This window comes from Chaetodon trifascialis, chromosome 15 (assembly GCF_039877785.1).
Source record: "Chaetodon trifascialis isolate fChaTrf1 chromosome 15, fChaTrf1.hap1, whole genome shotgun sequence".
Taxonomy (NCBI): Eukaryota; Metazoa; Chordata; class Actinopteri; order Chaetodontiformes; family Chaetodontidae; genus Chaetodon; species Chaetodon trifascialis.
This window is the reverse complement of record NC_092070.1, coordinates 5,118,197-5,141,982: the sequence shown is the minus strand read 5'-3', so window position 1 is coordinate 5,141,982 and position 23,786 is coordinate 5,118,197. Positions and strand designations below refer to the sequence as shown.

The following is a 23,786-nucleotide window of genomic DNA, read 5'->3' as shown; positions in this document are numbered from 1 at the left end:
CACTGTGCAGAAGTTTCTTTGGGCCTTAGACACAAAATCAAAAATCATTTTGTGTAGTCGTAGTTGTAACAGCATGTTATTAATTCTAACGCCATGCAAAGGATGCTGTGTGAGACTATGAGCCCCACAGCTGAAAGACCATTTTATTGTACTTCATATATGTATGACTATATTTATTTTTTGTAACCTTTATATATAATGTACATAGCCTTTTATGGTTGATTTTATTTTGTATCTTTTTTATTTTCTATTTGTTCTTGTTCTTCTACCTCTCTTTTTTTGTTGTGGTGCAATAACAGGTGGATTTTTCTGATGTGGGATAAATAAAGTCTTATCTTTTCTTATCTTGAAAGCATCACAAATGTTCCTCTGTTTCTCTCAGACTCTGTTGAGGTTATTATCAAGCAGGAAGCCTCTGCTGTACAGCTACCAAACCTCTCTACCTCACCTGCCTGTTCCTGCCATCAAGGACACACTGAGCAGGGTGAGTGTGCACACACATTATCTTCACATTCATTGTCTGTGTGTATACTGGCTGTAAATAATGATCTAAGTATAGAAAAAAAAACTAACAAACTGCAAATCATTTCACGACCACAGAAGCAGATTTTGCCTGATGTTCTGTTTTTCTCCATCTATTCAATTCAATTCATCTCAGTACCTGAAGTCAGTGCGCCCTCTGCTGACTGATCCAGAGTTCAGACGAATGACTGAACTGGCCAAAGACTTTGAGTCTAACCTGGGAAACCGTCTGCAACGTTACCTGAAACTCAAAGCTCTGTGGGCCACCAACTACGTAAGTGTTGAAACTGTGAGGTGTCAATTCAACTTAATGATCATTTTGGAGGATGTTGTTTGCGTTGCTGTTAAAATGTCATTGTGTTACACTAGTAGGTGATCCAATTATTTTGCCCAGCAAAATAATTGGATCATTTTATATCAATGAGAGTAGGGAGAGCTTGCACATTTTTCGCACAGTGTTAAGTTCTGAGTCTGCGATGTAACGGTTGTTGACGTTGTCATACAAATGATTTAAGTGTATTATTGTAGTAATAATTATAGTTTAAGTGTATTGCTGCACGTACCTGTTTAACTGGAATTCTTTGAGCCTTATGCTCTGCAGAGTTCACCACATTCTGCCCTACATACAAACGCTCAGCTCATGTCATTATCAGTGGATAAAATACTATAGCAAATCCACTCTTTTGTCCTGTGTTGCTCCTCAAAAATGATCTTTTTGAGACTGAAGAATGAGTATCTAACAGTCATAATGGTAACGGGGATTGTCAAAATTTGAAATGCAAGTCACTGCTGGATGAGTGAGTATTTGAACCAGACCCACAATTACATTGCTGGTGTGTTCAAGGAGCATCGCTAAGCTAGCATGCTCACTGGGTGGTGCATTACATCAGTGATTAATCAAGGAAAGGTAAATACTGTATTTTTGATGCCATAAGAATGCTATCTCATTCTCATTCTATCTCTAATAAAACAAGTAAAAAAGGAGGAGAGCCGTCCAATTTAGAGAAGTGTCATTATTTAATGTGCTCAACGTGTGCACAAATGCAGTTATTTAAGAACACAGGAGTTGGACTGAGTCGTTGCCTCCTTTGATCTGTGCACGTATTGAGCATTTAAGTTTTTTTCTGCATTTAATGCTTTCCTTCCTTTTCTCTTTGTGTTATAACTCAAACCAGAACCTCTGACGTAGTCCTGCATTTCATAGCATCGTTGTACCTTGTTTGTTACCGGTCACAGACTTCTAAAAGAGGCCCAAACACCCTAATGCACATCTGTAAGCTTTAAACAAAAGTGACTTCAAAGCAATAAGCTGTGGCATGTTCATGTAAATGTATGACTTTTTCTCTGCTCTGTTGGTGACTGATTTTCAAAGGAGAGTTGTGGAAAGCTGTGATATTTTCTTTTTCAAACACTCAGTAGAAAGTAAAAGTATGAAAAAGGTGAACAGGACGGGAATAGTTTTGGTTTGTCCTATTTATTTAATATAGACAACAGTGCAACTTGTCTTGTTTTGGTTCCAGGTGAGCGACTGGTGGGAGGAGTACATCTACTTGAGGGGCCGAGGTCCTATAATGGTGAACAGTAACTACTATGGCATGGTAAGCAGCTGCCTTTCAAAGTAGTACAGCATCGGAAAAGACTGGGTCCCCAGATGTGTTTTATCTTTTTTTGTAGCTTTTGAGATCAATGTGAGCACTTTGAGCCAAAGTGGATGGAAGCTTTTCTCTTTATCTTTCTTTACCTCTGTTCTTGCTGATGCTAAATTTTACTTGTCCTCTGTTTGTTTTTATGTCTTCAAAAGCATAAATCTTGAGACTCTTTTTTTTTTTTTTTTCATTTTAATGTCCTATGTGCATACTTTCCAGGACTTTCTATATGTGACCCCAACCCCGGTGCAGGCGGCCAGGGCAGGCAACACCATTACTGCCCTGCTGCTCTACCGCCGCAAGGTCAACCGAGAGGAACTCAAACCAGTAAGGCCACATACGTACACTTCTGTAGAGTTGATGGATTCGTGTGTGTTATATGCTATTGGACTGTGAAACAATTTAGCATTTATAGGCAAAACACTCATGACGTAAATCTATAAATTACAGTATGGTCATGGTTAGTCCCCAAGAAATTAATATAGGTAAGTTTATGAAATGGGGACTCTGTGTGCATGTGTGCATAACTAACTAATTGAAGGCACACCTGTGCAATAATTCTGCTGTTTAATCAGCAGCTTGATTTGCTACATCTGTCCAATGGATGGATTATCTTATCTTTTATGGATCTATCATCGTTTTATTTTCTAGTCCAGAAAAAACACAGAATGATAATGATGGAGTGTGTGTCTGTGTGTCAGAGTCGCGTTCCAGGCACTGTCATCCCTCTGTGTGCCGCTCAATGTGAAAGGATGTTCAACACAACACGCATGCCAGGAGTCGAGACCGGTAAAGCACACACACACGTGCACGCACACACACACACACACACACGCACAGACACACACACACAAACACAGTAAGAAGATGCTCATCTTACATTGAAAAGCAAAATGCATTTACAAAGTAGATGTGAATTAGAAACCTAAAAACAACACAAACACATTTAGCTTAATCCTGAAGACTCAGAAATAGAGCAAGAAAAAAATATATACTCAATGAATTGGCAAACTTGACTTGAAATGAGTTTTGACCCAGTGGGAGTAATCCAGAATAATCTTCTCTTCCTCCACAGATGTCCTCCAGCACTGGGAGGACAGTGAGTTTATAGCAGTGTACCACAAGGGACGCTATTTCCGCCTGTGGGTGTACCGCGCAGGCCGGCTCCTGTGTCCCAGAGAGATCGAGTACCAGATCCAGAGGATCTTGGATGACCCTTCACCTCCACAACCTGGAGAGGACAGACTGGGAGCTCTCACAGCTGGCGACAGGTAGGAGCAGCCGTTGTCTGTCTGTCTGTCTGTCTGTCTGTCTGTCTGTCTGTCTGTCTGTCTGTCTGTCTGTCTAGTGTGATCATTGGATGTATAATTATATGACGCATTTTTCAGTGTGTCTCTCAGCAGGATACACATGGCATGTTGTAATCCATGTTTGCAGAAATCTAATTCCCAGATGAGAATGAAAATGAGATGGGAAAGACAGGAGACAGGAAAGCATTCAGTAGCTTTTCTGTGACTTGCAGCATGATAGACATAATCTGTGAGTTTTTGTAGTAAAGGTGGTTCACCTGGCAAGAGTGTGAGCCAAAGTTTATGCACATTTCAGAGCAGGCTAACCCCTCGAGTGTTTTAAGAAGTTGCAATGTTCTTTGTACTCCACTCCTACATTATGGCTCTGTCTAATCACCATCACCACTTCACCCAGATCACATTACACAAAGGCACATTACAGGAATGGAAGCGTGTCTCATTGGCAACAGTTGTGTTCTAAAGGCATCATGCAAATCCCTGCTCAATAACAAACAGCAGTAGGATTTTAGAAAGGCAACATTAGCTGTTAATTTCGGCTTTTTTTCAGCTAATTTCATTTGGATCCATCACCAGAGTGTTATCATGTACTCTTAATGAATGTAAGAAGAGAACTTTGAAATTAGAAGTTTTCAGCTTTTTGGAGGAGTCACGGTTGAAAGACCACATCGATGATTTTTAATGTTTAAGCCCAAATTCCGTATTCTTTACATCGCTTCCATTTTCCTCTGATGTCCTGCTCTCCAGGCAGCAGTCAGTTTCTGTTTGTGTTTCACTTGCAGAGATGTAAAACTTGCTTGACAGGATCTCGTCAAATTTTAACCACATTTTTAGCAACTTTCCAAAATATCAGCAATTATATTTCTACCCACCTATTTGAAATTTGTGGGTCAATAATGTGGATGCAAATTCTAAATGTATCATAAGCAGGGCTGCAGCTAACAATAATTTTTGTTAGTGATTTATCAGCCAATTATTTTCACAGCTAATGTTGATATATTTGCTTTAAAAATGAAATGATTAATCGATAATCAAAATAGTTGGTAATTAATTTCTTTTGGTCGACTAATCATTGCAGCTCCACGCATAAGATGTATTCATGCTTAGCTGAAATGAAAAAGGAGAAGCATGAATGATAAAGAGTAGAAGTGATTGATACTTGTTTTTTTGTAAACATTGGCCACTCAACTTGGCCGTTTTCTGTTTAGCTGCAGCTTAATGAATGCCGCCCAGCCTCACACGTGTAACTATGAAAGTCAAGGCCGTACAGTGCTGTCTGTTAAGATGATAAAGTTTAACTCTTGCATAAATTAATGTAATATCTAAAATCTCTTACATTTACAAAACATATTAGAAAAGGTTGAAGTCTTCATTATATCTTATGATAAAGCATTTGGCTTTGACAGTTGATGCCTTTACATTAGTGCTCATCAGTGTTACGTTTTAGTGATTTGGACCAACAGTAGCGGAGCCGGACACAGGCAAACAGTTCGAGAGTCTTTTAATGAACAAACAGAAAATTCAGCTGGCTAAGGAGTAAACAAAAGATCCAGCTCTTCTAAAGCCTTGGCGGAGGAGATGGGAGTCAGCGGTCCATGGGGAGGCTGGCGAAGGATGAAGAGGGTGGCAGCTTACGCACAGGAGACAGAGACACACGGCGAGACACATCAGGTTTTATGGAGAGGTGATTACTGACAATGAGAAACAGGTGCGTCTCACTGAGGACCAGAGAAGGTGGAAAATCGGCCAGCCCCACCACCTGCCACACAAGCTGCAAGAAACAGCACAAGAGGGAGGGGGCAAGTGGAGAGAAGACACCACAAGAAAGACACCAAAACAAAAAGCAACAACAAACCCCAGACCCTGACACATCAGGCTGCTTTTTTTAAATAAAGGTTGGAATTGTACTGCAGGAAAAGGGGCGAGAAGTCAGAAGAAAATAACACAAACAGCACAGATAGCAGTGTAAGAAACTGAGAGGAGAAAGTCAAGGGAATGAGTAATAAGTTTCTATGGTGAAGAGAATAATGACTAGGAAATGAGGGTGTGTGGTGTGTGTGTGTGTGGGGGGGGGATGGGTGTGTGGGTGTGGGTGGCAGACACATGCAACCATTTGCATAATTGGCGCTAAGTGTGTTTATGTAGATGGACAGCACAGATAAGAAAGCAATTCAGCCTTTTGCCTGAGGATTGGATTTTTTATGCCATCACTTCATGACAGTCCGTAGTGTTGGAGGCAGAGAGTCTGCTCTGCTTGAGGGAAAGAGGAGGTGAAGGTTGTTCATGTTAAACGGTTCACTTCAGTTTTACAGGCCTGAATGTTCCAGAGATTGATGGAAGAAAGCAACCTCCAGCCATTCAGGCCATATACAGTCCGCTGTGTGTTTTGCTGTGGATTTTGGTAACAAACCAAAAACAAGCCAAGAAGCCGAGTGTACCAGTGAATAAGAAAAAGATGAGAGCCATGATCATGGTGTATGTTTCCTGTTTCAGTGATCACATCTAGCACACAGCTAAAGTTAATGGCGCACAATGCGATGTGGGGTGTATCGTGGACTCTGGAGAGAGGGAAAAATCATTACTTCAAGAAAGAGTTGTTAAGAAAGAGGATAGCTTTTATTGTTATTGTGGTTCAATAAATGTAATTTATGGTCCTGTTAGATGTGTGCATCCCTTTCTGTGTGGAAAGTGGGAGCAAACAGTTTTTTGACTGCCGTCCAAATGCTGTTTTTCAAAGGCCAACAACTATGTTTAAATAGAGTTTAAACAGAATGACTAGACGTGCAAATTAAAGCTGTGCAGCATTCAAATGCTGGTTTGGAATTCCACTGGCTATGTTATGAATGAGGCCTCGAACCATTCGGCACAGCCCTACTGTGGTTACCATCAAAGTTAAGCACATGTGCTAATTAGCACTAAACACAAAGTACATCTGAAGCTGATGGGAATGTCAGTAGTTTTGTGGGCTTTTGGTCATAAACCAAAGTTTTGGACAAATCAGAACTTTGACCCAATGATGCTGCTGACAATCCATGCAATATTCGCATGGGTATTTCAGTCTGGACTGAAGTTGTGAATCGACCAGCAGACAAATGTTGCCATCCCTAGAGCTATGCAGCTGTCTAGAAATGTGTGGAAAAAAGACCTTCGCTGGGTTTGTGTCCAAAAGTATCAATGGCAAGGAGCCTTGAGTTATGCTTGCACTGACCATAATCTCACTGGCTTCTGGATAATTCCAAATATGGCAATTTGTGTAAAGTCATGTTCAGAACACGGCTGACCATGTAGTCTCATATTCCTTAACACATGAACATTCAGACATAGCCCATCCCCCATCCTGTGCTCACTGTTCAAAGACTGTTTGTTTTCCATCTGTCTTCACTTAGTGGGGCCTCTTTTCCAAGCCACTGTGACGCAGAGAATAGAATAAGAGAATGTGTAGGCCTAAGTAAAATGTTTATTTTACTTCCACATATCCTGCTTGTTGTTGAAGTGACCACAAATATATCTTAGATGCTCTGAGAGTTGAATCCATCATCTTAATCATAAAAGGACATTCGCAGTTTCCTCTTTCAGAATTTTTTTTGTGCTGAGATTCTTTCTGCAGCCTGTGCTGTTTTGGCAATAAAGACATTTCTTTTTTTGAGCATTTGTGATTGTTAACACATTTGTGTGGATGTGTTAGCAATGTACTGTATATGGACCAGTGTTCATAATAATATTTATGATGAGCCTGTTTTCCTGTATCACCCCCTCCCAGGATTCCTTGGGCTCAGATGAGGAAGCAGTACTTCAGCTCCGGCATCAACAGGCGATCACTGGATGCCATCGAGAGAGCAGCCTTCTTTGTAACCTTAGATGATGAAGAGCAAGGCATGAGGGGAGACGACCCAGCAGGAAACTTGGACCGCTACGCCAAGTCCCTGCTCCATGGGAAATGTTATGATAGGTGAGGGGAACACAGGGGAAAGATGGTCGTCAAGAAATCGTTTCCAACCAGAGGAACATTCTCTCATACTGAACGGAACCAAATTTGATAAATGAATTTAAGATGAATTAAACTCTTGGCACACAGACGGTGCACCTTATCTTATACTGCAAAATGTTCTCACAACCATCCCAGATGATGGAAAAAGATTATTTTCCTCAATCGACATGGAGGGTGCATGAAGTTGTGAAGAGGGAGGAAGATATAAGATGAGGTGAAACCCACTGTGTCATTGTGAGCGTGGCAGCATGCTGATGTTAGCATTTAGTTAAAGTACTGCTGGGCCTCAGCACAGCCTCACAGAGTGACTCACATGGCTGAAGAGACTCGTTAAAAAATAATCGTTGGAATCCAGTGTAGCTGATGTGCAAGGCCTTCGCTACTTTCCACTCTGCCTACAGGAAGCACTACTCATCCCCTCTGTGTTTGTAGCAGTGATAGATTTTATTCAGGACATTTTGCTCATTTTTCTAAACACAGCACGAGTGTTTGAATATATGCTCCAAGTACAAATTTCATTATTCATTTATTAGATTCTGACCTTTTTCTCTTCTTGTTCTTGTCATTTTCTTCCTTTCTTTTGTCCCTCAGATGGTTTGATAAATCATTTTCCATTGTGATCTACAAGAATGGGAAGTGTGGACTGAATGCAGAGCACTCCTGGGCTGACGCGCCGACAGTGGCTCACCTTTGGGAGGTGTGTGCCTTCATAGGATTCTGTTTATCCCACAGCTGTGAATTTGTGCTTACCAGCATTTATCCACTACAGTCTGTCTCTCATGAGTCAAGGAACCCTTTTCAGAGAAATGACTGTGTTTAGAGAAAGAGGATGCAAAAAGAAACCAAGATCATGTTGCTGCTGATATGCAGCAGGGCCAAGCCTGCTGCATATTTTTGCGATGCCGTCATCAAACAATTGATTGCCTGGGTTGTTGCAGAGCATATGATGGCTCCATTAAAAAGACTGCATGCCTGAGAAGGCAGTGTGGATGACCAGGGGAAAATATGGAGTGAAACTAAGTTGAATGATCTAAGTAGGGAAAATAAACAGCATTTAGCTGATGCTATTGTGCCGACCTTTATTCTCATAACTCTCAAAAGCCAGACACAGGCAGCACAGTCTGTGTCTAATACATCACAAATACAATTTTATCATCTATCCCTGCCGTCTAGCTTTTTACTACTGTTAGAGCTCTGTGAGTAAGAGGGAATGCAAAAATTAGCTAATGAACAGATTCCCACAGTATAAAAGAGGAAACAAAGAAGAGCTCTAAAAATGAATGGCTAGAGTAATGTTAGTGTGTATTGTAGTGTGTAGTGTGTTGTACATTAGATTGTATTTGGATGTGAACATGAGCACATCTTCCTCCTCCAGTACACGCTGGCCACAGATGCTTTCCAGCTGGGCTACACTGAGGACGGACACTCTAAAGGCGAGGTCGACCGCTCACTGCCACTACCCCAGAGGCTCGTCTGGGACATCCCCTCAGAGGTATGTACGCCCTGCAGTGTGTGTGTGTGTGTGTGTGTGTGTGTGCGTGTGCGTGCGTGCGTGCGTGCGTGCGTGCGTGCGTGCGTGCGTGCGTGTTTTGAAACATCCAGCCTCATTTACTCTGTTATCTCTGACTCGGTTAGTTAACAATGTACATTCACATGGCAAACATATATATACATAATAATATATATTATATTATCACTTATATTACTTTTAATCTATTTTCTAAATCACTTTAGATATTGGTGTCAAGTGGGTAACCTACATTTTCACATGATATTTAAAAAATTTTTTAGATGAGTATATGCAGGCTTGTTGAACTCACTCATAATGTCTACTCTGAGCAGGAAAAGCACACGATTAATGATATTTATCATGGCTGCATTTCATGTACTGTATTTATGCCATGCTAACTGGCATGGCCCACTGGCATCAGGGACCTGGAAGTGGCACACCTTAATGTAATGCTGATCATGTCTATCATAAAACATGTCTATGCGCAAATCGCGGAAGGATCAGATTGTATCTTGAGCAGCTGTGATGGTGTTTGTTCAGGAGAGCAGTATTAACATGTAACCCTGCCAGCATGGCTTTGGTAGTGGGCCACTTCTGAATTTGGCTGCCAAGTGTCAAATGCAGCTGTGCTGTGGCAAAAAACACAGTAATTCCTATCTGACTAAGAGTTGTTGCAGTTTTTGTCTTTTCAATTCTTTCAATTCTCACTATCCCATGTTGCGCCTTAGCTAAAATCAGAATATGCCGGAATATGATGCCAAGTTCATTTTGTTCATGATCAGTTCAGCTTTCACATTGCATTTGAAAAATGAAAGTTCAGACAAGCAGGCAAAGCACTGGCGTCATTACATTCCGGTTGTTGAAACCGAATCTTCTCTGGCAGAGTGATTGCTGATGGCTTGTTGGCCTAATGGCTCTCTAGAGGAGTAGGGGAGGAGTGCTCAGTCCAGCTGCAATGGATCTTTGGCAACAATAAGGCACAGCATTTAGTCAACAACGGACTGTGACCTTTACTTGTTAAGCTTAGTTGATTACGTGGGCTTTCATGATATAACAGGTCACCAGTAAGAAAGGAAGGAAGTAAGTGTGTTTTTCTGACTAATAACATCATACTGTATGAAACATGAGTAGTGGTTATCAGCATTATTAACTGAGTACTAAATGCTCCACTTCACAAAGTGGAGGAGTAGAGTAGTACACTACTGTGATTTATTATTGGAATTATTAACATTGTCATCACTGCTGCTTCCTGTTTTATTCCATGAAATTATTGCTATTACACCAAATAAGATACTTTTGTTAAGGCGACTGAATGCTGTCTGTTCTGATGCTGTCTGTTCTGATTTGTCTCTGGCTTGTTAGTGCTAGTTTTCTACTGCTCATCCATCAAACCTGGAGCTTTATAACTGTAGTTGCTCGTAACATATCGGGTATGAAGTTAATGTGATGTTCTGGTTCAAGATGAGAGCAAATGTTTTTATGGATGTCAGTTTTTAAGCTACAACAACATACAGCATAATACATATGATTACTTGAGGAAAGTAATGTTTCCTGACATTATTACATGATAAGACTACCAATTCTTTTAGTAATGCTGATAAAATACCAGTGCAAATAAGCATTAAACATATGCTGGTATTGCGGAGAACTAACAGTATATGAAGATGGCAGTGTGGTCACATGGTAGGATGACGCTATACAGTTTACAAAGTAATCAATTAACAGAAATGCCTTTTGCTACTCTGTAACACATATTGTAAAACGACAAACAGTGCTGAACTGGCAGTATAAAACAGAGCAGTCAGTTGAACAGGTTTTTCAGCAATTGTGACTCACTGTATTCTTGAGCATATAGTCAGAAAAGTGCACAACAAATATGAGGCTGGTCCAGCTGTATGCAAGATTAGCTGTGGAAACACACAGACACGCACACAGATGACCAAACACATGTTGCTTATAAGTGATAATAAAAACTATTTAACATTTACTTCTTATATGTATTTATCTCCATTAAAGCATGTTTGCATACAGATCTCTTGTGAAAGCTGGATGTAGTCATGAATTGAATGGACTGTGCTCTGAAAAAACTGCCCTTAAAGGGGAGCATCACCCTGAAAATCTGTTAGGAGTCCCAGCATACTTACAAAGTACAACCGCTACTGAAATGTCTGTGCATGTCTGTGACGACACGTAGCAGCTCTTAGTAGGTTATCTGGGCGTTAGTGGAAAGAAGAAACAATTGAAGGATTTGAGACATTCAGCCTTCCCACGTGTAGCCACACAGGGAAAGCAGTGCCAACAAATACAGCCAGCTTTTACAATAAGGTCAGAATAAGACCAAAGGCTTAGCAGACATTACATTTCAACCTTTGAAATGTCCACTGCGTTGCAAATCATTCACATGAAGTATTTCATTCTGGACTCACTCATTTGGCCCAGTCTGAAGCTCCTTATCTTCTTCCTCCAGCACAGTCCTCAGACATCCTGATTCAAAGAAGGCCAGGCATTTGTATCCCTTTATGAACTTTCACATGCCGTGTGAATAAACACAGGAAACTGTTTCCAGTGTTGGTGGTGGCAGACTGCATCATATTGAGAGGTGATTATTTAAAGTAATGCAGAAGATGACACTATCAATACATTTAATGTTGATATTAAGAAGTGATGGTATAAAGTGTTAAAAGTTATGCTCACTGGCAAAGGATGCTGATAACTAAGCGAACAGTTTACAAAGCCAAATTTGGCACACGTGAGAGCAAGATAAAACACTGATGATACACTTCCGTTTTCAGTTGACATCGCAACACATAAAGGAAACTGTATGACATCAGCTCCGTACCCATACTTATCACTGCATGTACTGAGCTGTGTTTGTGCTATTTTTCCCCATTGATCTAACCGCTGGATGTGTCCCTGATCCTGGAAATGTTTTGCAAGTGGGAAAGCCAGCTGGACTAAAGTAGCAGAACAGGAATGATCTGGCATCAAAAAAAAAAAAAACCTGTATTTTTACCTTTCTTTCCCTCCCTGCTCTTAATTTTATCATGATATTTTTAAAAATCTGATCTTTTTACAGAGCTTTTTGGTAATATATGAGGAATTCTAGATTTTTAAGCATTATATGGTATCCTTAATGTTACATATCTCATTGCCTCATAACAGTTTCAGTCATGTAAGTGTCTTTATGCAGTACTACAATGGCTTAGTAGTTACTTAGAGACTGGGCCAAATGAGCCCAGGATAACCCAGTATCTGGACGGCCTGCAGCATTTCCCAGCACGGTCCAAGTTTCTCCTAAATTTAAGATAGTAGATCAGTTATGAGAGGACAAACATGACAATGACAAAATAGTGTCTTTTTCTTTTTCTTTCTTTACAAGTGGTTAACATCAGGGGTTTGATTGTCTTTTGGCATGTTGGGAACATTTGTTTTCTTTTTTTAGTGCGAGATTTCACAACAGAGGAATAGTCAGCCACTCACAGTCACTGAACCAAGATGGAAATGTTAAAGTGTGTACAGACAAAGGGAAAAGCACAAGAACAGAAATAAATATGGAGAAAATGGTGCAAATATTGCCAAGTCAAATGCAAATATACTGTAAGGTTGGATCAGATGATTGAAAAGGTGATGCAAGCTCTAAGCTACTTCCTGTGCAAGGAGTAAAGAGTTTCATTTTTCAATTGAAAAAGAAACTCAGCCTGACAGGGTTTCTTTGTTTTGTTTTCACAAAGCAGGAACGTCTGCAGTTCAGTGAGAATGTGAGAAGGTCTAAATATTAATCTGTGATGCAATCAAGTAAACAGAAAGCACAAACATGAACTGTGAGGTGATTTCCAATGTTGAAAGTCCCCTGCCTGTCACTGCTGCAGCAAGCTGTTCAGCAATGGGAGAGTCAGGGATTTTCCCCACGCACATACTCTGAGCTGCCTGTCCACCTGCTGACAAGACGAACACAAAAGGAAATGCGGGAGAGAAATCATTGAAACCTGTATATGACTCATTTCACTTTGATCTATAGTCCGTTCACGGCTGTCTGTTAACAGAAGCATGCAACAGAAACTAAAATAGTGACGATGTGTTTCTGTGTTTGGGAGCTAGGATGACACTTAAATTCACACAGTGTTAATGTAGAAAAGAGTCTTTTGAGTCTTAGTCTCTTTAAGAAAAGTGGATTTTGCTTCAGGATATTTCTCCTGGCTATAAGAACCAATGAGAAGTGAGCATAACTTGAACTATGTGTTTAATCATCCATACTTCTGTACTTCTTTCAATTCATATAAAAATGAATGCCTGAAGTTTGTTAGAAAAGTGCGATACAGTCACATTTCCTTTTTTTCTGCGTGTATCTACAACACAGCAATCCTTTTTGGCCTCTGCATGTTCGATTGTGCCAAACAATCTCAGCTGACATTGTTGATGTTGTGATGTAGATGTAGAAATCAAATGATTGGCTCCTCACTCGGCAGGGCATAATGAGCAGATATTTATGGAGTGAATGAGTCCCTTTCTCTGTCCAAAACTGAATGACTGAGTGTATCAAAGAAGGTTCACTAATTTGCCTGAAAACACTGGACTGGGCTCAGGCTCACATTTCTGCTGTGGGTGTGTGTGTTCAACATAATGTGTCATCGGATGTTTCTTACATTCTGTGTGTTGTGGTATTGTGAATGCTGCATGTAATAATGAATCTGGTATGTTAATAAATAAAGAAAATGATTATTTTATTTGCTAAGTTAACACAGGCACATGCATGCACACATCAGCCTGACAGCAGTGAGCTCAGAGAGTCTGCGCTCGACAACAATAGGCTCCCTTCCTCTGTACTGTTTATATTGGCATTCCGCTCAGCCCTTATCCCACTCAGTTAACGTGAACGTGTGTCCACATCCAGAACTTTCTCTGGATTTTTCCTTACCTGATATGAGACTTACCACGTCTCATATCAGGGTGTGTGTGGTTAACTGACTGAGCTGAGGGAAGAGCGGGGCCTCACTAAACTTCCTGTTTTTTTTGCTATTTCCTCTCCCTGCTTTCTTCTCTTGATCTCAACATCTGTTATGCCTATCTGTCAATCTATCAAAGATATAAAAAAAGAGAAAGTGTTTGGTGTGTATACTCTAGGCTAAATGCTCCTGTCAGACTATGCATACAGTAAAGACAGCAAAATACTTGACTCTGTGAATGTGTGTGTCATGATTCTGTGGGCATATTTAAGTAGAATTTGGGGTACAGCACAAAACCGCTTGCATGTTCGCCTCATTAGCTGGCTTTGGATGAGGATCAAGCTGATGCAGATGTCAAATTTGTGACCAATTTCGCCTGGAGTCATGTGTGCTACAGTATTTTTCAACCACACACAGCAACCTAGAAGTCTAAGTTGCCTGCCGTTCATCACAATATGTATGTAAGCAGTGACTCATGCTTCTGTTACTGCCTATACATTTGAGAGAGGATCACACAAATACCACAACATCGTACTGGACAATGATAAGTGACTGATACACCCTCACAAAGGTTTACACCATTTTTTATTGCAGTGCCTGACTTTGAAGTGCAAATAGCACCCAAGATATGTGGGTGTTTCGAAAAATGAAGGATTACAGGAGGAGTTCATCTTCATCATCTCATCATCTTCATCATCTGTTGTTCATCTCAACAAGTAGGGCTGTAGCAAATAGTTCAGGGCTTCATTCATAACATTTGCATTTGAATTCTAAATCAACATTAAAGATTAAATTGACCATTTTGTTTGAGGATTTATTTATTTCAGTATTTATTTATTGGCATCATAAATTATAGTGACAGACATTCAAAGCTTAATTCAAAAACTTTTGAATCTAAAAACACTAACATTGATCCTGTCCACATCTCTGCACTGGTGTTTAAGGGGAATCCTGCCATAATTTCTTTTGGGTGGATCCTGCAATGTGGCTATTTGAATGTGTTGCTTTAATTTGTGGCCCCAAACAGTTTCTCACCTGCCATCAAATTTGATATGCCCTCAATCACAGTGCTGACATGCCTATGGGGATTTCATGTCAATCCATCTAATAGTTGTAGTAGCAGACATTTCACTCAGCACCACACATTTTCAACCTCATGCTGTTGGTTGAGGAAAAGCCAAAAAATAAAAAAATAAAGGATAAACCAAGGCAGTCACACTTGAGGCACATATGAAACTCTAGAATGTTTTTATGTGGCTGAGGATCCTCGTCTCATGCACCTTTGACAAATTGCAGTCCATCATGAGAGATGTAACTTGAACTCTTTTGACAACACAGCCCTGAAGCATAAAGCTTTATGGCAATACAAAGCTGGACATTGGCAGCAGTTCCCAGCCTTGAAAAGTCAAGTTATCACTTTTGTTGCAGATTTTAAGTCTCTTTTTCCCTGCCTGTCTTGTCTGTCAGGTCCAGGCTCAGGTGTGCAGCTCCCTTGCTGTTGCCCAGGCGCTGGCAGATGATGTGGACTGCCACGTGTTTCCCTTCAGAGAGTTTGGAAAAGGACATATCAAGAAGCTACGCGTCAGCCCAGATGCATTCATACAGATCAGCTTGCAGCTGGCATACTACAGGGTAACACACACCAAACGCACGCATTGCAGATAGGAGTTGGAGAGGTGTAGTCGCAGAAATGTATTCTTTATGCATGGCATGTCAATCAAGAAACCATCAAGTAATCAGAATGTAAAACAATATCTGACTGGAGCTGATGAGCTCGTCCTGAAAGCCAGTCACAGTGAACATGAAACCACTGACTTATCAGATCCCACTTATGTCCTCTGCATTGTTTATTCCATCTGCACGTCCAGAGCTGTATGCTGACTGGTAGACACAGAAATGTATAAAGATATTTCTCCAGCTTGTGGATTTGTGTCTTATCCAGCTAATGGCAGAGCAGAAATCTAAATCTGGGTGGAGGTTTCTTCAAGCCGTGTTTTGCTACAGTGATTTCTTACAGTGGTTACAGTGCAGTAAGACAAAGATTCTGGACTTTGGGACTGGACTGTGGACTGTTTGGTTGGCTGTACATCTGCTTCAATTTTGTATGGTTGTTGTGGTTCTTAAATAAGTTTGGTGTGTTGTCGAGTCCTCTGTCCAAACCATGGCATGTCGAAGCCAATGCCAACCGCGTTAAGATGGAGAGTTCAGATTAAGATTTCTGCTATCAAAGCTCAGACTGTATTGATGTCAGCTGAAAAACCTCACCAGGAAAACGAAGTCACATTTTTTTTGTCTGCACAAAGTTGTGTTCATTTCAGGTGTTTGTAATAATAAAGAAGGATAGTGAGACGCATGAGGCAAACCATTGCCAAACTGTTGACAAAAAGATTCTGTTGACTTACATCTGCAGAGTTTAACGAGAAAAGCTACTTAAATATTGATTGAGGTACGGGACAGTGACTTTTAGACCATCAGCATAATTTGTTATTTGACTTTTCAGACTCTGAGATTGTGGCCTTTTACTGAGACAGATGGTGAGATTATCACCCAGGGAAATGTGTCCTTAAACCCCCTTTCCTGGACCAGTCTGTGTGGTCATGTTGTTTTGGCCTTTCCTGTTTATCTGTATGTCTGGCTTTTTATCTTGGCTGGTATTTGTATTGAACTTTTTCCCTCCTATGTTTAATTTGTTGGGCTTACCTTGAAAATGTTTTCCTCTCTCTCTGTCACCTCTGTGTTTGCTGTCTGCCTTTATGAACCCTGACTGTAACAAGTTTAATGTATCCATTACTTGATAACAGTAACATTGTTGAACAGTAATGATAGCTTAGGTGGCCAATTTTTACTGTTTTTATTATCTCTGCTATCTTCAAATGTGTCTTTAACGGTGACCACATGTTTTTATCTGTTTTTATCTGTTTTTATCTGTTATCTTCTCTTCCTCTCAAACCTCTTCTCTCCTTCATCCAGGATCGCGGTGGTTTCTGTCTGACTTACGAGGCGTCAATGACCCGCCTGTTCAGGGAGGGCCGCACAGAGACTGTGCGATCCTGCTCCAGCGAGAGCTCTGCCTTCGTCAAAGCTCTTGAAGATGGAGAGGTGCTAATAAACTCCTCGACTCCTTGAGCATTTTAGACTCCTGCTGACACCAATGTCCGTCCATACTCCAGCCTAAAATCATACTGTCACAGCAAACATTTTCAGTCCAATATTTACTCAGTTTTGTGGTGTATTTCTGGTGAATTTACCGTTTAAACATGATTTATAGCTGCTTCTTTTTCATGGATGTCATTGAAAGTGTGACTTGGGTTGACAGACAGGGGAACAATGCAGGCGTCTTTTCCGACTGGCTTCAGAGAGGCACCAAAACCTTTATCGAATGGCTATGACTGGAGCTGGAATCGACAGACACCTCTTCTGCCTGTATGTGGTCTCCAAATACTTGGGGGTGGAGTCACCCTTCCTCAAAGAGGTACGTTTTTAGCTTGGTTCAATGTTACATTGCTGTTTTAGCTTTTTCACAGTGATAGACACAGAATAAGTGGCAACGGTGGCCAAACATTACAGATTAACTGATTAACAGATTAACACACATCTCAAGTGTTTTTTTCTGTTCTATTATTCAGACCTTACGATACAAACACTATTGATTCAAGCTAGGAATGAATCATGGTAGTTTGATGATGATCAACCACCACTGGCTCCGGCAGAAATGCATGCTGATGTGCATGATGATATCTAATTATTATTAGAGCTGGCCTGCCGGTATATAGTATGCACCACAAGTACTACAAGTCCCACAGTGCACTGCCAGTGCGTTGGCACGTCAGTCAAAGGCCCGCCAGCGCGAGTCCCTGCCCCACTCGTTCATCAGCAGCCTGATGGAGCTCATTACCTGTGGTCACCTTTCAGCTACCCAGGTACTCAGGTTCAAGTATCTGGCCTAGACTAGTGCGTATCAGAGGGCAGCACACTCAGGTTTAATATATGTTGACTTTTTTTGCACTCTTTGGGCATTTTTGGTTTTTGTTTGAAGGAAATGATTTTTTGGTTTTTGTTGGCCTGTGGGAAAATGTTTTCATATGAAATTTCTATGGAAAACTGCAGATAAAGCCATAAGAGATGAATGCAACTGATTTTTCTTTTTTTTTTTAATGATTAATGTTGTTTTCTAGGCAGTAACTTATAGGCTGTGTCAGTTCCAGCTTCAATATGTGCAATAAGGTCATTTCAATCAGTTTTCAATAAACATGGAACCAGTCCGGCCCTCGACTTGGAACATTTTTAAAATTTTGGCCCACTGTGTATTTGAGTTTGACACCCCTGCATTAAAGTTTAACTCACATTAGGTTGAGTCACATTCGCTAACTTCCTTTCTCATTCTCTGAAATATCACCAAGTGTTTTCCATGTTACCCTAGAAGTTGTAATGAAACCAAATGCGTAATATCTTCACTAAGTGATTCTCTGAGCTGTAGAGTGTCAGTATAAAACAGACTAGACAGCAACTGAAGCTTGAATATTTAATGAACAGAAAGACAGTCATGGAATTGCGCTGTGGCGCATTTTGGACTTTGTCCTCATTGTTGGCAAAACCAGGAGATCCAGTCGTCAGTCAGTGTGAGAATCACAGCACAAAAGGACCATGATGTAATTGGTCCCTCAGTGAACCATGACTGAGTGTAAATGCAAGTGTAACATCAACAGTACACGGAGGAAAATGCTGACAGCTTGTTGAATCAGTCTGATTGCCCTAAGAACATGTTAGCTGCAAACTGTTTCGTATATCAGTAAGAGCATCTGTAGATGTCGTAAATCTATCATCAGAAATGAAAAGTCAAAATCCTCCAGCAGTTAAAAAGGATGGATAGGTGTGTGTTCCATGGCATGATTTATGACTTGCTTTCACCATGAATGATGTCTGCAGGGTGGATATTTCTTCACAAGTCCTGGTTCACCTCTCTCTCTCTCTCTCTCTCTCTCTCTCTCTCTCTCTCTCTCTCTCTCTCTCTCTCTCTCTCTCTCTCTCTCTCTCTCTCCCCCCCCCCCCCCCCCCCCCACTCACATTCCAGGTTTTGTCAGAGCCTTGGCGTCTCTCCACCAGTCAGACTCCAGTTCAGCAGATGGAGCTGTTCGACCTGAAGAACCACCCCGATTTCATATCACTGGGCGGAGGGTTTGGACCTGTGAGAAGCTGACTGCATGCTTGTTAATACACACACAGGTATATTTGTACAGTAGGCGGTGTGTGAGGCATTAACACTGATCTTGTATGATCTCTGTGGTCATTTCAGGTTGCTGATGATGGTTATGGGGTTTCATACATCATTGTGGGTGAGGATATGATCAACTTCCACGTGTCCTCCAAACACTCCTGCAGTGACACAGTAAGTAAAGCCATTTTGTAAATTATAAAGCAGCTGGCATGATTTGAATAGCAGAAAATGTTTGATGGTTTGGTATCAAACATTTTGCTTTGCTTTTCAGTTACTTGTCATGATACTGGCTGCACATTTGCACATGGTGCATCACCATGCTTGTTTGGACATGCAGGACGCTTGACTGCTCACTCAGAAACTTCCGAGTGAGCAGTCAAGCAGATTATTACACAATAACAGTTGTGATGGGTTTTCTTGAGACACTCTCCCTCATCAAGCATAAGACAGAGTTACATCAGCATTAATTCATTCGTAAACCACAAAGCACATGACAGGACAGGGGAAACTTTGCTGTGCTTCGTTGTGTGTTTTCACTTCCTTTTCCTTTTTTTATTTTTTTGTGGAATCCTGCATTGATTAATGTACTCAATAGAGCCAGACCAATCAATCAGATAAGTCAATATGTGAACCAATATCAGCTTCCAGCAAAATAACAACAATAATAATAATAATAAATCAGTCTTGTATAGTGCATTTCTAGGACCCAATGCGCTTAACAACAAAGAAGGGGAAAAAAGTGAAGAAAAAAAATAAAAAAGCTCATGAAAAGGGAGAAAAAACTCAAAGGAAGTCCTTGAAGGAGATTATTAAAAACCTGATATGTTAAAAAAAAAATCTGTTAAAAAAATTAAGTGACTATCGGCTGATATATTGTTACTGAATTTTTTAAAATCTCAAACATTTATCAACCTCAAGAATCCAGTCTTAGCAGGGCACTTCTCCTCTCTGTCCACATCCTGTCGGCTCTTCCTCCTTCTCTCTCTGCGGCTTTGATTCTCTACCACAGTAGCTTGTCTCAACTCCTTCCTTTTTAATACTTGATTTTCTCCATTCTAGGACTCCCACAGGTTTGGAGCTCAGATAAGTCAAGCGCTCCAAGACATCATGACTGTCCTCTCTGCTGACACCAAAAGCTCCTCGTCTGCCAAAGGCACAGCCCAGCCTCAGGCCAAGAAGCTCGCCTGAACATGGCAGAAATGTCCCCCCCAAGACATCCAGGCTGAGCTGAGACCGTGAAGAACCCATCTTCGACAACCTGTAATGTTAAAGGCAGTATACCATTATGTGGCTTAAGACATAAAAGCATTCATTAAATGGACAAAATGTAATGAGTAAAATCAAATGGAGGTCTCAGCCTGATTCAGGGGGGCTTTTTTAAAATCTGCCTCCATTTTAAGACACGGCAACGAGATAGCTTTTAGGCCCCATTCAGGCAGAGACACAAGGCACACTGAAGATGTAAGGATTTTGACAGGTGATCTGTGGCACCTCCTGCTCCAAAAAAGAATTAATTAAAAAAACACCCACACCTGCTTCAGAGCGCTGCCACGCCTCACCTGAATGTTATGATTTGCATTCCTTCATCTAAAACCCACAAAGTTCAGGAGCCTCTCTGTGTGAACAGGCACCGACATATTTAACAGCTATTGAGCGCAATGCATGTACATACACTTCAGAGAGAATTAGCTCAACGGCATGTGAGACAGAATGTGTCGTATCCCTACGTTCTCTGAGAATATGACCCCAGCGATGGGTGATTTTTAAGAAAGAGGGAGCAGAGGTCGTCCGCTTAAGAAGGAAGTCTTAGTGACCAAGTATGAAGCCGGGAAAGAGACAAATCTCCCCGGTGTTAGGCGGAGGGCATTTACAGACATTAAATCTCAATTAAAGTGAAAGGGAAATGTTTTTTTAGTTAGTCCTCAGTGTGAAATGATGCTGTGCAGCTCGGCAAACTGACACAGTTGAGAGCAGGTCACAGAGAGCATGCTGTAGATCATTGCTTAAAACCAGAGAAGCCTGAGGACAAAAGGAGCTACAACAAGTGCGATAAGATCGATGTAGAGAACGTCACTGAAGCAAAGACTTATTCAGACACCTCCCAACAAAATAGCACCATATTTTTTTTTTTTTTACTGTCCTTTAGCATCATGTGTCAAATGGGACTGGAGGTTCAGGACAAGACAGTGAAAGTCCCAAGTCCCATCTTTAAAAAGGGCTACTGTGAAACCTTTTCAGTTGATGTTTAGGGTTGCATTTAGCCATCACCTGATTTCTGGAAAAGCCTGAATCAAGCATTAACTACTTGATGTCTTAGTTGAATGAAAGAAAGTGTGTTGCTGTTCATAAATAAATGCTTATAATCAGGGTAAAACGCACCCTAAATGGTACTGTGGCTTTTATACAGCACCTCCAAATAAATGTGTCGAATGTTTCCCTCAAATTAGGACACCTTCTTACTGATCGACAGTTTGGTATAGTGACAGTTAAAGGTGCCCTGTGGAGTTCTTGTGAACTAACAAAACGTCTGTTTACATTTGGTGTTTCTCACCAAGACACCATGAGTCTTTATGTTAAGATTGTTAAGACTGTACTGGCAAAAATGTGTATTACCCTTCCTGCATGCTGGTGCACATGCATGCACACTACAAACAAAACAGGGACTGGCTTGTAAAAATATTGGCAGTACTAATCAAACACTCCACAGGGCACATTTAAAGCAAACTGCTGGCACGTTTGGAGCACGTCTTTAACCTGCTCAGACCGCTCTCATGACGACACCTTTGGTGAGAGCGTTGTGCTCATTGAGTATTTCTTTTATGCTGTGCAGCAGCAGGAGGAGGAGGAGGAGGGAGTGGAGGACAGAGTATTCAGATTCTTTACTGCATTTCAGCGCTGGCTGCCTGCTGTTTCTCTATCAGGTTCAGCGTGAACTTGAACACAGTTTCTTGAAACTGGAAGTGGTTCCTGATGTCTTTGAACTGTTGTTTCATGTGTTATCGGTTATGAGTCAGGTCCTTGTGTGCCAGCTGAAGGCTTTCTGCTCTTCTCAGCGTTACACAGCAGGGCTGTGCTTAAAATGGAGCCACAGGAACACCAAATGACAGTTGAACGTTTCAGTCCTTGCATTAAATAGATTGAAGTCACTCCATATGAATTCAGACTTCTGTTTCAATATTAGACAACCTCGTAAAAATAGTAACATATCTTTTCAGGCTCACTGAGATCAGGAAGTAACTCACAATGTCACTGGAAGTTTTATTTATAGCCATTTGAGATGATAGAAAGAAGCAAGGGAGCTTTCATTATTATGCTTCAGCTTATCAGTCACAGTTGTTTTACTGCTGGGGAATAAAAGGCATTTCAAGTGATGGTCAGAAGTAGACTCCTCATATGTGCTATACGGTATACAGCATTGCCTTCATTATTCTTACTGTCACTGAACCAGTTATTTGTATTGTCCTGGAAACCTTTTTCAAACATTTGAAAGGGAAACAAGTGAAAGAGCGAACTGGTTCCTGCTTTGGCTTTCTTTTTAAAGGAAGCACACTCATTAGGGCAAAGACAGACAGCAGGAAGTTCTGTTTGATCAGGATTCAGATTTACAAATGGTACAAAATGACACAGTCCACCTCTGGGCCAGTGGAGGAGATCAGTAAGGTGTCAACCACCTCAACTCATCCCCCATTTTAAAGCTACGGCATTTAAGAAACACCTTTGTGCCTGAATTCAAGTATTCATTCAGTAAAACAGTTTCAATGCAATTTCTTAATCAATGCATTTCCTGAAGGAAGCTGTGTAACATTTCTTGTTGAACTGTCTTCTCTGTTTGTTAAGAAGAATGTAGTAGAGCAGCTCAGTTAGTTACTGTTCTCATCGTCAGGACGTGTTCTCATTAACTCATCTGTCACTGATATATTTCAGAGCCATTCCTATTTTCCACATATTCACTGACTCGAACAGAACGTTGGCTATAAAGTGCCTGGTTTTGTGAAAGTTGCGTTAACCCTCCACCACATTTCTGCTCATGTTTTATAACTGTGCTCTATCTGTATGAGAACTCTTTTTAGAGAGATTTTTGGCTTAAAACTTTTATAACGGCGGACCACAGTGGCTTCAGTTTCTGACTCAGGTTCAACATTTAGCAGACCATTTCCCAAACTGTTGACTGCCAGAGCAGCTATTTTTCTGATCGCTCTGTGGCACAGCCACTGTCAACTCATGACTTTTCTAACAGTTTCTCTGTGTGAAAGCTCAGAATAGTATGCTGGGGATTATTTCTGGCTTTCTTTTCCTTTTATTGTACTATATTACCTCCACAGTCTACTGAAAATAACAACCATTTTTAACATGAATTTTGTTTATAGCTAATCACAAAAAAATGAAATCAGGGTTGCATCGCATTGTCCCGATCACACAGAGGTCAGACTATTTGTTTTCCTTCTCTAATGCCTTCCATACTTACATGATATCCTGTATGTTTTGGCAAATCTTCTAGGGGAAGCAATGGAGTCACTTGGTCTCTTTAACAAGGGCTTCTAATAATGGTGGTAGATTTAAGATCATGTTGTTGTTGCAGTTTGGATAAGAGCTTCTTTTAAGTGCATCAAATGCGGTACAGATGTTATTTAATCCTCATTAATTAATCCGTTTTC

The 23,786-nt window shown here is 40.8% G+C and overlaps 2 protein-coding genes across 2 annotated transcripts in view; one reads left to right on the top strand and one right to left on the bottom strand.

The window, feature by feature from the left end:
* cpt1a2b (carnitine palmitoyltransferase 1A2b) overlaps positions 1-21,189 on the top strand; it is a 32,277-nt gene extending 11,088 nt beyond the window's left edge. The window contains exons 5-19 of the mRNA XM_070980804.1: positions 383-484; positions 659-796; positions 2,043-2,120; positions 2,388-2,495; positions 2,870-2,957; positions 3,244-3,439; positions 7,236-7,424; positions 8,055-8,160; positions 8,839-8,955; positions 15,384-15,548; positions 16,887-17,015; positions 17,233-17,388; positions 18,988-19,101; positions 19,210-19,302; positions 20,191-21,189. Coding sequence (XP_070836905.1) covers positions 383-484; positions 659-796; positions 2,043-2,120; positions 2,388-2,495; positions 2,870-2,957; positions 3,244-3,439; positions 7,236-7,424; positions 8,055-8,160; positions 8,839-8,955; positions 15,384-15,548; positions 16,887-17,015; positions 17,233-17,388; positions 18,988-19,101; positions 19,210-19,302; positions 20,191-20,319 — 1,908 coding nt within the window. The 3' untranslated portion in view covers positions 20,320-21,189. The remainder of the gene's footprint in view (positions 1-382; positions 485-658; positions 797-2,042; positions 2,121-2,387; positions 2,496-2,869; positions 2,958-3,243; positions 3,440-7,235; positions 7,425-8,054; positions 8,161-8,838; positions 8,956-15,383; positions 15,549-16,886; positions 17,016-17,232; positions 17,389-18,987; positions 19,102-19,209; positions 19,303-20,190) is intronic.
* Positions 6,175-23,786, bottom strand: part of syt5a (synaptotagmin Va) — an 86,305-nt gene continuing 68,693 nt past the window's right edge. The window contains exon 10 of the transcript XR_011603098.1: positions 6,175-6,185. The gene's annotated coding sequence lies outside the window, so the exon portion shown is untranslated. The remainder of the gene's footprint in view (positions 6,186-23,786) is intronic.